The sequence below is a fragment of the Lutra lutra genome, chromosome 7, assembly GCF_902655055.1.
Source record: "Lutra lutra chromosome 7, mLutLut1.2, whole genome shotgun sequence".
Taxonomy (NCBI): domain Eukaryota; kingdom Metazoa; phylum Chordata; class Mammalia; order Carnivora; family Mustelidae; genus Lutra; species Lutra lutra.
This window is the reverse complement of record NC_062284.1, coordinates 3650862-3664908: the sequence shown is the minus strand read 5'-3', so window position 1 is coordinate 3664908 and position 14047 is coordinate 3650862. Positions and strand designations below refer to the sequence as shown.

The 14047-nt window shown below is 43.4% G+C and overlaps 2 protein-coding genes across 3 annotated transcripts in view; one reads left to right on the top strand and one right to left on the bottom strand.

Moving 5' to 3' along the window:
* TM6SF1 (transmembrane 6 superfamily member 1) overlaps nt 1-2194 on the top strand; it is a 29690-nt gene extending 27496 nt beyond the window's left edge. For both annotated transcript variants that reach the window (XM_047735561.1, XM_047735558.1), the window contains one exon: nt 2079-2194. In XM_047735561.1, coding sequence (XP_047591517.1) covers nt 2079-2135 — 57 coding nt within the window. In that variant the 3' untranslated portion in view covers nt 2136-2194. The remainder of the gene's footprint in view (nt 1-2078) is intronic.
* The window catches only part of HDGFL3 (HDGF like 3), a 74730-nt gene continuing 62269 nt past the window's right edge, over nt 1587-14047 (bottom strand). The window contains exon 6 of the mRNA XM_047735567.1: nt 1587-1818. Coding sequence (XP_047591523.1) covers nt 1813-1818 — 6 coding nt within the window. The 3' untranslated portion in view covers nt 1587-1812. The remainder of the gene's footprint in view (nt 1819-14047) is intronic.

Below are 14047 nucleotides of genomic sequence, written 5' to 3'. Positions count from 1 at the left end.
ACTCAAAATGTCATCTACATTCTCCTTATGTTTTAGTGTGAGCAATGAAGGGGATTTCTGATGAATTAAATTTCGTTAATTTAAAATTAAATTACAGCACTCAAAACTAAAAAGTACTTCTAAGGGAGAAAGAACTGGATTGGCATCCCTTTTATCTTCTAAAGAACCTTTCATATTTGGAATTATGAGTATAGAGAAAAAAATTGGTATTTGTTAAGCGAGAGAAGCAAACTAAAAATCCGTGCGCCCTGGAGGGGTAAGCAGACTGGTGCTTTCCATCCACTCGGGCGCGCTGCCACCAGCACCAGCACCATCGCTGTGCTCAATGGCCTCGGGCTTTCAGAGCAGCTCACATTTTCTCTTCATGTTATTTATTAGCTCTTCACCACAGTAAGAAAACAAAAAAGAAATGGGAGTCCAAATCAGTGCATGGATAATGTCAAGTGTGCGAATTTAGGGTCCACTGAGCTGGTAAATATTATCTGAGACGTGCAAGCAATCATGTAGCCATTCCTCTCCCTCCTCCATGTTTACAAAAAACTTAACACCCAGACAGTGTGCAAAAAAGAAAAAGAAAAAGAAAAAGAAAAACCCTCACCTGCACTTGATTCTATTGTCAACTTGCTGTTAACAATTTTTGCTTTAATATATGAATTACATTAATACCTCACATTACATAGATGAAGCCAAATTACACTAACTTCGTTGTTTACAACCTCAAATCTTACTCCCAGTACACATTCCAATAAATTTATTCTGTAAAAACAATACATTTTTTTGTTTTTGATTTTTTTTTTTTACAGTAAACTTTTCAACTACAAACCTCGAATACGCAAAAGATGTTCCAAGGACAAGCATAACAGGATTGATAAAACCCAAACTGACTAAATGTGTTCTCACAATATAAGCTGGCATAAAAATAAATAAAATTCTCTATTATCACAATAGCAACAATAATGTACACATAATAATGGTTTGTGGATGAATATTAACTATCCTAATTCTAGTTCCAAAAGAAAACAATGGTTCATTTAAAAGTCAATGCTTGGTCTGGTTTCCCATAGGGCTACTGCTGATTCCAGCTTTAAAATGTAAATTATCCACCTTGAGTGATTAGCTCAAATTGTATTGGCATTGGGGAAAAAATAAATCATTGCCTTTATTTTGGAATAACACAAAAGACTCACTAACTTCACATATAAAAACTGAGTTTGTGTACGTAACAATGAGTTTTGAGAAGTATAAGCTGTCGACTAGCTATTTCTAATACGGAATAGATATTTTACAATGTGATTAAACTTTACACATGGCCTCAAAACTGAAGGACAATTTAATTTCATCTTCAATATGCCAACATTATGTGTTTAGGAACTGGTTCCTGGGTTCTGTCACAGAGAGGAAATCCCGTAAGCATTATGTTGAGTGGTCATTTTTAAAAAGTGCTAATTTATATTTAATGGAGTGTCTGGTGACAGTGGAGTAAAGGCAGGAGAATGATGAACATAACTGCCTTGATAAAAGGATCCTAGACATGTATAAGTCTGTGCAAAAATCTTGATAATCCTTAGTGGTTAAGGGCAACTTCATGCAACCAAATAACATGAAATTAAATCAATAACCTTAAAAAAGGCTAAAATGTCTTTTTTCCCCCAAACACAACAGAGAGGAATGTGAATAATGTACATACAAACTGGGGTTCTGTCAATGACAACAAGGAGTATGTGTTGGTTCATATCAAATCCAAGATTATTAGACAACCAAATGTATAACCTTCTTATGGTTTTTCTTAATATGCAGCATTCATTATGGTAGTTAGGTCTGTAAAAAAAAAAAAGAAAGAAAACAAGACTTTAGATGATTTGGGACATTAACAATAAGAGCTCCATACCTGTAAAGTACATAATAAGTGGGATTTCCTGAGATTTTAATCTGTACTGCAGCGTTACCAGTACTCAGCAAGAAGAGCCCGGTGAGGCTGTGCTTGATACCGGTCAGCTCAGCAAGCTAGGTGCTAGGGCATCTGTAGTGTGCCATTCAAAAAAAGGAAACAAAACAATAAACTGTCTACTGTCTGGCAGGGACAGAGTGCAGTAGCGTGCACTCGTACAGCTCAGGACAATGTATTGCTGGGATAAAGTCACTGGAGAAATTGAGATAATCCATCTTTGTGAGGACTGTGGTGTCAGAAAGAAAGGTAAGCTGCTTCAAATTTAAAAAGCATTTGGAATGTACGCAAATTACTCTGTATAATATTTATAACTTAATTACTTGGGACATATGGTTCGAAGACATACAAGATTTAACAAAATCAAGATGTACGTACGATAAGAAAGGAAGTCTAGATTTCTTTTAAAATTTAGATGGCATCTGTGTGACAAAATATTTCCATTTCAGAAAAGAATTGTTTCAATCCGGGTCCTACCATAAATCCTACCAGGTTACGTTTCTTCATAGGGACGCTGTTTTTGTTTTCTTCATCATTAACCCAAATACCTTACTCCCCCTACTCCCCATGCTCTCAAGGGACAAAGGAAAGAGGGATTTTGGGCGCCCCCCGTATTTCTTCCTAAAACAGACTGTTTCCATTCTTTCCTTTGCTAAGTGAATGAACTCGCTTGTGAGCTCATGAGTACTCACTCGTGGGTATGTTCTCTCATATATAGTCCAAATCTATAGTGTACATTATGCCATATATAAATAATTCCAGGACCTCCAAATAGGAAAAGCTACTAAACCTCAAGATGGCAGAAATACTTTTCTTGGGGCACCTGGGTGGCTCAGTGGGTTAAGTGTCTGCCTTCGGCTCAGGTCATGATCTCAGAGTCCTGGGATCAAGCTCTGCATCGGGCTCTCTGCTTAGCAGGGAGCCTGGTTCCCCCCTTCTCTGCCTACCTGTGATCTCTGTCAAATAAATAAATAAAATCTTAAAAAAAAAAAAAAAGAAAAACACTTCTCTTACAGCCAGCCTGCTCTGTTCTACCTGAATGAGAAAGTCAACTAAAAAAAAAAAAAACAATAAAAATCATATTTCAAATCTGTGAACCTACAAAATGCAGTGACTAGTGACTCCTAATTATTAACACATAAAAATACTAGATATGATTATACTCACAGACTTTGGGGGATTTTCCTCCCTTGTGAAGGAGGAAGACACCCATTTAAAGCAATGAAAATTTATTAACCAAAGGAATTTATTTAACAATGTCTTTTCACTAATACCAATGTGAAAGGCGATAAAATCTGTGTGGACATTGGCGGAATATTCATAGCGCCGACGACTCAAGCCGTACTGAAGAACATTTTTGGGACAGATGGTCCCAGAGCCGCCTTGGAATAGAATTAATGCTCCCAACAAAGAAAAGGTGATATCAGAATGTGACCACAACTGTAAGGACATGGGATTTTGGTGGGGGTGGGTGGGGGCGGTGTCTTTCAACAAGGTACTGTCGAATGGGTGCTTATAAAAAGCAAATTACAAATCCATTTTTTAACTTGTCATATACCACCACGACTCTATTAGCACCTCCGCATCAAAAACCGTCTTGCTGATTCACAATGGTACGTATTCTGGACATGGTGCTCGGAGCACGTGCTAGCCTGGACGTCTCCTCCAAGTCCGCAGCAAGAAGTGGTTCACTCTGTGCCGGTGGCCGTGCTCTGCGCCAGGCCACCCTCGGTCAGATGGCAGCCGACTAACGCAACCAGGCCCCCCAAGGCCCACGGACTCGAGGCACAGGAAGAGGCTGTGGGAGGGCGCAGAGTTGAAGGAGCCCCGAACACAGTGGAAGTGATGAGATGGTGGAAGTCACAGGGTCTTTTCACGGAGCACCATTGTCACTTGACAAAATGATGACAGGTAAACTATGGTTATTCGGACGCTTTCTCAGAAGTAAGTGAAATGAGCCTATTCCCTCAAGGAAGACAAGTGGAAGTATTTGTTGCCAACAACGAAACTTGAGCTTTTAAGTGAAACTTAGAATTCTGGAAAACTTAATCCTCTACAGTCAAGACTTCCCAATAAGGATTTTTCTGACAAGATATACCTGGTATTTAAAAATGTGATTAAAAATACTTTATAATGAAAGATTTGGAAGACCCAACTAATTCAGGGAGCCAGTATCTTCCAAATGGGTTAAGAGCTATTCACAGTGCCAGACAGTCCGACAGACTTTATTAACAGAATACAGAAAGTTCAGACTGCACATGGCTAGTAACCTTTCAGAAAATACCTCTTATACAGAGCTGGTGTAATTTCAAAGAAGAACATTCGCAATGATCTGAAGAAACTATTAAAATACTTGTATCTCCACTTTCCAACTACATATCTATGTGAGGCCACCTTTCTTCATATAACTCAACCAGAGACTGAAAACAGAAGCAGATATGAGAACCCTGATGTCTCGTATTAAGCCAGACATTAAAGAAATTTTAAAATGCAAAACATTATGGGGCACCTGGCTCGCTTTCAGTAGAGCGTGTGACTCTTTGATCTCAGGGTCGTGAGCTCAAGCCTCATGCTGGGTACAGAGGTTGCTAAAAAAATTAAATAAAAACTTAAAAAAAATAATAAAATGTAAATCAATGTCTTTCTTCTCAAAACACTTTCTAAAAAATGTATTTTTCATAAAAATGTTACTTATATTGAGTATTATTTTATAAATTAATAAATATCTTAAGTTTTTATTCCCAATAAATGCTATACCTATGAGCATTAAGTAAATGCTCACAGGTATAACAGAAGCTCTTTGGGGCCCTCAATAACTTATAAGTGAATTAAAGGGGTGCCGAGACCAAAAAGTTGGATGAACCACTGGCTGAGCAGATACTGAGTACAGGGTTAGAAAGAAGGCGGCACAGATAACTGGGATCTGAGTACAAAGGCCAACATGTGCCGAAGTAAGGAGTCTGGACTTGATCTTGAGAGCACTGGGGAGACTAAGGATATAGCCCCTTACTGCAGAAAGAAAAGGTCAGGGCGGGCGCCTGGGTGGCTCAGTGGGTTAAGCCTCTGCCTTCGGCCCAGGTCATGATCTCAGGGTCCTGGGATCGAGCCCCGCATCAGGCTCTCTGCCTGGCAGGAAGCCTGCTTCTCCCTCTCTCTGCCTGCCTCTCTGCCTACTTGTGATCTCTCTCTGTCAAATAAATAAATAAAATCTTTAAAAAAAAAAAAAGAAAAGGTCAGGGCTGGAAGGATAAAAGCATGGACACTGCTTAGTGGTTACAGCAAACGCAGCGGCTGTCCTCCCAATGTTTATTCTATCCTCTGCTCTTCCCTGCTATTATGGTGGCCTTGTGGTTTGGGGACCTGACTCCAGCTCCAGGAGTGGGGAGAAACTGACTGGTCCCAGTCTCAATATCAGTGGCTGGTTCAGGGATGGGTGACTTTAGGACAGGGTCTCCAGCACACCCTTGTGTAACGCCCTCTCCCGCTGAGTGTGGGCCGGACCTCGTGAGTTACTTCTAACAGGATGAGGAAAAAGTGATGGGAATGTCACGTCTGCGATGAGATTACGGGAGACTGGCTTCTCTCTTGCTAGCACTCTCTCTCGTGGATGAAGCTTTCTGGCATGACGGAGCTGCCTTAGGGGGAGGCTCACGTGTCAAGGAACCTAGGGGGCCTCTGGCCAAAGTTAGGGAGGAAATGAATCCCGGCAACATCTACTGAGTGAGCCTGGAAGAGGACCAACACCCCAGCTGAGCTTCAAAATGATTTGAGCCTCTAACACCTTCTTCGCAGCTTTGGAAACCCAGAGATGGAGGGCTTAACAAGTTATGCATGTCCAGATTCCTGATCCAAGGAAAATACCAGATAATAAATGCTGTTCTAAGCCACTACGTCTTGAGGTAATTTGTTACACGGTGTCATTGCCACAGCAGGCCCGAGCCAATCGGTGCACGGTCCTCTTGTCACAAAGATGAGTGACTACTTCACAGCCCCGTGGATCAAGAAGGGACGCTCCAAGTGTTCTGGAGCCTGCCCTTGTCTGCCTCATGCTTTGAACTGTCAGGAGCGAGGATGTTGTCAGAGCCTCTGGAAGTAAAGGGGTCCCCAGAAGTCTGTGGGTTCCTCCTAAGAACCTCTTCTCTCCTTCCCTCACCAGTACTTATAACCACACCACCATCTGCCTCGAGACCCTCAAACCTTTTATCCTTATGGCCTATGCTTACTGTAGTTACCAAAGACGGGCTCCTGGGCGTGTCACTTCCTACATGCTCACCCCAGGCAGCTGTGTCCATGCTGGTCTATGACTTCATCTCTTAAACTCTCCTGCCCCCACCCAGATTCCTTGATCTCTTCCACCAGGCCCCTTGGAAATCACAGTCCAGCCACGAGCAAGTCTTCCATATTCCCAACTTGCATTTCTCGGCTATTCTGCCCCCTAATTTGTTCCAACAGAAACCTAGTTCTCCCTGAGGACTGTGCTGCTGCTTCTCCCGCAGGCCTCCCGTGGGAGCTCTGGTACCATGGGCCCGGAGGCGGGGAAGGTGTCCTTCCTGATCGTCACCGCTGTTCCTAAGCCATTCCTCCTCTCCCCTGTGCTCTCCTCCAACCACCCGGTCCTCCCAGTTCTGAACTGCCATCCCTCCTGCCTATAGTCCGCCCCACACCGCCGGGGCTACTCCTTACTCCCACTGTCATTCGGTATCATCACCACTGGGAAGCCTCTCCATGCAGAACTGAGAACTGTCTTCCCCAAACTCCGACCTCTCAGTGCCTTGATTCTCTCTCCTCCTCCAACCTCGCTCACTCACTGGGGCAAGTGTTTCTCACGCCCCGGAAGTACAGGAGTCCCCCACAGATCTGCACTCTCACTTTCTTTGGTCAGCTGTGGTCGGGAAGCAGACGGCCTCCCCTCTGACTTTCCTTCCATCGGAAGGTCAACGGTAGCCTCCGTTACAGGGGCTACATCACTCTCCTCGCTTCTTCTCATCTCACAGGCGCTCTGTCATCTCCCTTCATCAACCACAGCAAGAAGGGTGAGTACCGCACAGGAGGTATTTTGAGGGAGGTCACTTTCACTTAACTTCTATTACAGGATATTGTTACAGTAGTTCTATTTTATTAGCTACTGTTGTTACTGTCTTACTGTGCCTTACTTACACATTAAGCTTTATGACAGGCACATACATGTAGGTAAAAATACAGTATATATGGGGTTCATACTATCCACGGTTTCAGGCCTCCACAGGGGCTCTGGCAATAGAGCTCCTGCAGATAAAGGGGGGACAGCTGTATTTGCAAACATGGTTTTAAGCCGCTCTTTTGGGGAGTGGAATTATGAAGGCAGTTTTGGTTGTCCTAAGAACTTGGGGGGCTGTCTGGTATTTTACAGGCAGGCGTCAAGGGACCTGTGCCACGAACAGCGCTCACCCAGTGAAACGTCCCACTCAAGTACCAGCCCCACCTGCAGGGCGACCACCACCACAGCTCTTCAACAACCTGTTGGAACACCGCACTCGTCCACCACCACTTGTCCCCGGTTCTCTCTCTTAAGCTAGGACTCTACCTTCAATAATTCTCTGATACTGAAAATCTGTTGACCCACTCCCTTCCTCATGCCTTTTTTTCTCCTTCCAAACATATTGGTTCAATGATCCATCACTGTAACTGCTCCCTTCCTTGCACAAAATCCATTTCTGCCTCCATCCCCCTCCATCCTAGTTGCACTTGATTCTCTGCCTTTCTGTGGTTGCACAGTTGAATACGCCTGGAGAGGATCGCACACCCATCCCGACGACTGTTCTCACTTTAAGTCACGGCCTCAAGTGAGCCCTCACTTCATTCCCCAAGTCTATCCACTCTTCTCATCTTCTAGGGGACTACTTTGTCCCATTTCCTCTCTCTCAAAATTTACAACACTGCTTCCCGGTATCAACTCTCAGATGCTGACCTCACTTCCTGAGAAAACAGAAGCAATCAGATGAGAACTTTTACAAACTCTCACCCTAAGTACCCACTTAACCTGCCTTCCCTCCCACCTCAGTGGGGGAGCCAAGGGGTCCCTCCAGATGTGCTCTAGATCTTACACCTCCTTGTCTTCTGAAGAGCACTGCTTTGGCAACTCCTTCCTTCATTATCATTTTGTGCTCATTCATTCCTCATGTGAATCCTTCTTACCAGCACATGGGCTGTAAATTTTCCCTCCGGAAAAAAAAAAGCCCCTTTTGACTCTCTCTCGGACCACGACTATTAAGTATTTGAAAAGAAGTTTAAGATTAGTCTACTAGCCGTACAAGGCATCAGGACTCATTGTACAGCTACTATAACGAAGAAAAGTATGATCCTGACCGAAAGAACATAACAGAGAACCTAGAGAGTGACCCACGGCTGTGAGAGATGACACTGCAGGTCAGAGAGGGAAGGAGGGATAATTTAACAAATGGTTCTGGTTCCCATGGTTATTCTGTGGGGAAAAAAGGCAATAGTCCTACCTCATCTTATAGCCCCAAATCAATTCCAGATGGATTAAACACTAAAATGTTAAAAACAAAACTTACAAATTTAAAAGGAAATACAGGGGGAGTATCTTTCTGATCTTGGGAAAGGGACAGGTTTCTTAAACAAGACAGAAAGAATGCTAACCACAAAAGGAAAAGTTTGAGACATTTGATTACTAGAGAGAAAGTCTGTTCACCAAAAGGTATCATTAAAAAAATCAGACAAGCTACAAGTGCGGAGAAGATATGTACAAATGCACACGACCGACCGCACTAGTCAGAATCCAGAGTCTGTAAAGGAGTCCTACAAATCAGTCACCAAAAATAGTCCAATAGGAGAATGGGCAGAGATACAAAATCAAGGAGATGCCAGAAGGAACCTGGATGGTAGATAAACGAGTGAAAAGAAGCTCAACCTCACTATTCATCAAAGAATTGCAAACTAAGACTATAATTTACACTCATGATTATAAGCAAAATTTTAAAGTCTGAAAATGACACGTCAGTCACAAGAAAGCCAGAGCGGATGGCCAGAGTATGAACTGGCCCAGATACTTAAGGATGTCCTTGGGCTTTCTCTTCTAAAGTTAGCAACCGTGAGCTCCTGAGATGGCCCGGCCAGCTCTCGTGTGCAGTAAAGACCCTCTCGCTCCTGTGCACGAGGAGGCGAACAGGAGGGTGTTCACAGGAGTGCAGTTCAGAATTGTGAAAACCCGGGAACAACCGACATGACCGTCAAGAGGAGACTGAATCAAGTGTGGTGTATTCGTAAGGCTGAGTGTCACACAGCAGCGGAGAGTTAACAAGCTACTCCGCGCACAACCGCGTGAGGGGCTCCTGGAAGCACACGAGTAAGTGAACGTCACTGTTGTTTAAACAGCTCAAAAATGAGCAAAACTAAACAATGTATTATTTAAGGATATACCGATACATTAGGAGCAAGAATTCTGAAAATGAAAGGAAATAATACAACACTAGTGATTATCCCTGGGTAAGAAGAAGATGGGTCAAGGGGAAGAGTATGGAATTAGGTGTAAGTTACTGTTCTGTTTTAGGTTGAGTGGTAGGGTTACTGGTATTCATCAGAATACCACATTAAATGTATAGCACATATATATTCTTCTGTATATGACAAACGTATTATTAAAAATGGGTTAAAAATAAAAGGATCTGACTTTGCACAGAGTGGGTCTAGAGGGAACATACGTCAACGTAATAAAGGCCATATAGGAAAAACCCACAGCTAATTAAAAGCTGTTCCTTTTTAAGATCAGGAGTAAGACAAGGATGTCCGTTCTTGCCATTTTAACTCATGTCCTAGCCACAGCAATTGAACAAGAAAACAAAAAGGCACTCAAACCGGTAAGGAAAAAGTAAATCTGTCACTATCAGCAGATGATGTGATACAGCAGATAGAAAACCCTAAAGACTCCACCAAAAAACGATCAGAATAAATGAATTCGGTAAAGTTGTAAGACAAAATTAATATACAGAAATCTGTTGTTTCTACATACTAATAACAAAGTAATAGAAAGAGAAATGTAGAAGGTAATCCCATGTATAGTTGTTCCAGAAAGAATAAAATACCTAGGAAGAAACTTAACCAAGTTCCTGACAGACCTGTTCTCTGAAAACAATAAATCACTGATGAAAGAAATTGAAGATGACATCAACGGAAAGATATTCCATCTCATTGACTGGAAGAACAAATATTCTCAAAATGTCCATACTACCCAGAGCAATCCACAGATGCAATGCATTCCCCATCACATTACCAAAACATTTTTCACAGAACTAGCACAAATAACTACTAAAATCTGTACTGAACCACAGAAGATCCCAAATAGCCAAGGCCATCTTGAGAAAGAAGAACAATGCTGGAGGTATCATGATCCCAGACTTCAAGATACACTACAAAGCTACATTAATCAAAGAGTATGATGCTGGCACAAACAGAAATATATATGTATCAATGGAACAGAAAAGAAAGACCAAAAATCAACCCATACTTACATGGTCAGTTAATCTTTGACAAAGGACGCAAGAATGTACAATGGGGAAAAGACCGTCTCAATAAATGGTGCTGGGAAAACCGCACAGCTCCATGCAAGAGTGAACGTGGACCACATTCTTTTTTTTTTTTTTTTTTAAGATTTTATTTATTTGTCAGAGAGAGAGAGTACACACAAGCAGGCAGAGAGGCAGGCAGAGAGAGAGAGGAGGAAGCAGGCTCCCTGCCAAGCAAGGAGCCCGATGCGGGACTCGATCCCAGGACCCCAGGATCATGACCCGAGCCGAAGGCAGTGGCCCAACCCACTGAGCCACCCAGGTGTCCCGTGGACCACATTCTTACACTATACACATAAATAAACTCAAAATGGATTAAAGACGTAGATTTGAGACCTGAAACCATAAAACCCCTAAAAGAAAGCCTAGGCAGTCATCTTGGACATGAGGCTTAACATTTTTCTAGATGTGTCTCCTTAGAAAAAGGAAACAAAAGCAAAAATAAACCACTGACACTTCACCAAAATAAAAAGCTTTTGTACAGCAAAGGAAGCCATCAACAAAATAACAGGGAACCTATGGATCGGGAGAAGATACCTGCAAATGATGTATCTGATAAGAGGCTAATATACATATATCTATATCTATTTCTATATCTGTATCTGTCTCCTACAACTCAACATCCAATATATATAGAACTCATGCAACTCAAAACCAGAAAAACCAAATACTCCTATTAAAAAATGGGCAGAGGACCTCAATAGACATTTTTCCAAAGACATCCAGATGGCCAACAGACACATGAAAAAATATTCAGCATCACTATTCATCAGAGAAATGCAAATCAAAACCACAAGGAGATGGTCTCAGACTGGCCAGAATGGTGATATCAAAAGGACAAGAAATAACAGGTGTTGGCAAAAATGTGGAGAAAAAGGAACCCTTGTGCACTGCTGGTGGGAATGTAAACTGGTGCAGCCCTTGCGGAAAACAGTCGGAGGTTCCTTAAAAAATTAACAGTAGAGCTACCACATGATCCAGTAATTCTACTAAAGTAAAGACACTAATTCAAAAAGATATATGGGGGGGGGGGGGGGGGGGCGCCTGGGTGGCTCAGTGGGTTGAGCCACTGCCTTCGGCTCAGGTCATGATCTCTGAGTCCTGGGATCGAGCCCCGCATCGGGCTCTCTGCTCTCTCGGGGAGCCTGCTTCCTCCTCTCTCTCTGCCTGCTTGTGATCTCTCTGTCAAATTAAAAAAAAAAAAAAAAAAAAAAAAAGATATATGGGGGTGCCTGAGTGGCTCAGTCAGTTAAATGGCCAACTCTTGATTTCTGCTCAGGTCATGACCTCAGTGTCCTGGGATCAAGCCCCACGCGAGGCTCCACGCTCAGCAGGGAGAGTCTGTTTGAGGTTTCTCTCTTGCTCTCTCCTTCCGCACTCCCCAGCCCCCTACTCTCGCTCTCAAATAAATACATAAATAAATCTTAAAAAAAAAAAAATAAAGATCTATGCACTCTTATGTATACTGCAGCATTATTTATGAAAGCCAAGTTGTGGGAACAAACTAAGTGTCCATCCATAGATGAACAGATAAAGATGCGGTATCAATGGAAGCTGACTGAGCCATAAAGGAAGGCGATCTTGCCATTTGTGACAACACGCGTGGACCTAGTGAGGATTATGCCAAGTGAATTAAGTGAGACAAAGAAAGACAAATAGCGTATGATTTCACTTCTATGTGGGATCTAAACAGAAGCAGACCCATAAAGACAGAGAACAAACGTACAGCTGCCACGAGGAGGAGGGCCAGGGGATGGGCAAAATGGGCCCATTTTGTCCAGGCTTCTAGTTCTGGAATGAATGAGTATGGGACAAGGTACAGCAGAGAGAATACAGTGAATGGTACCGTACTGGTGCTGTGTGTTGACAGGTAGTGGTTACATTCGTGGTGAGCACAGCACAAGTACAGACCTGTCAAATCACCATGTTGTACACCGGAAACTACTGTAGCATGTGTCAACCGTGCTTCAACTTAAACAAAAACTGAATGAATAAATGAACGGATCTCAGGCTCCTTCTTTACAATCAGGCTCTCACCAGCTATGTGACCCTGGGCCAGTCTCTCCAGCCTGAGTTTCCCCAGGTACAAATGGAGATGATACATCCTGGGATTTGTGCAGAATCAAGTGAGACAACGCACAGATAGCACTGAGCAGTCTATGGCACAGAGTAAGATGTCAGCCATCACTACTCCCGAGTCTGCTGCTGCTGCTACTTCTAACAGCAAGTATTTTCTGAAGTGCTTTCAAGACATCTGAGTTGAAATGGTTTCATGAACCATTAGGAAAATGGATATACAGGAGATACAGGGTGGGAAGTCACCAGTAATACATAATGGTTGAAACCAGGAGTGGGGAGCAGATGAACGCAGGGGAAGCTTTCCGAACAGCAGGACACCAAGACAGACGGAAGGAAGTGATGCAGGAGCAGGAGAGGCCGGTGACCTAGAGGCAAAGTCAGGAGAGAAGGTGGCTAGTGGCTTTAAATGCTGCACAGATAAAATAAAAACTGACGACGACCCTGACCCTGCATCTGGCAACGAGAGAACCGCCATGGACCTTTACAAGAGCGATTTCTATCAGTGGGGACGAAGCAACACGAACGCCTGGAGGAAGGCAGGAGAGGGTGAGGGACCGGACACTGGAGCCAAGAAACTCGATCTGGAAGTTTAGAGATGAAGAGAAGAGCCGGGAGAGTAGGATACATGGGGGAGGGATGCCTAACACTGTTTCTAGGCAGAGGGAAAAGAAGATAAAGGTCCAGGGTGATAGGTGACCACTGACCGGGTGAGGCCTTGGAGAAAGGAGGAGAAGGAGACACGATTCTGGACCGCGGGAACAGACAGGTGCAGAATAATGCTTCTCAGACTTCCATGTGCACGTGAGTGACCTGGGGGTTAGTTAAAATGATTCGCACGGCCTGGGGTCGGGCCTGGGATTCTGTATCTCTAACAGGCCTGCAGGTGACACTGATGCTACCTGCCCACCGACCACACTCTGAGCAATACGGGTGGAGTCACCGCTTCCTCTGGCACAGATGTGCAGACAGAAGGGAGATCATAAAGGGAGACGAGTTGTGAGGGTTCTGCTGTATGCGTACTGAAGCCAGCTGGGACGAAGACGGCAGGTGCGATAAAGAGAAAATCAAACGAGTCAGGTACTCAAGACTTTGGTGACTGTTAACAGGACTGTTCCCAGGAGCTCTACTCGCAAAGGTAACGACAGAGGACTTGTTACTGGAAAGTGGTCAAGGGAAGAACGATACGCAGAGGACAGAGTAAAGCTGAGTGGCTAAGAGGGATGAGTGAACAATGAGAATCACAACTGAGGAGTGACTGGATAACGGCAGGAAGGAGTTGTTGAGAGGTCAATAGTACTGACTAGAACGGCCCAGCACTCAGCTGAAACCAGAACCTCACAGAAGAACAATAACAACGTATTTTGTGGATTACTGTTTCAAAATGATTTGCCACTGTCCCATTCGTCTTCACAGAGAAAAGACTTAACAGAAAATGACCAGGGGCAAAATGTGCCTTCACTAA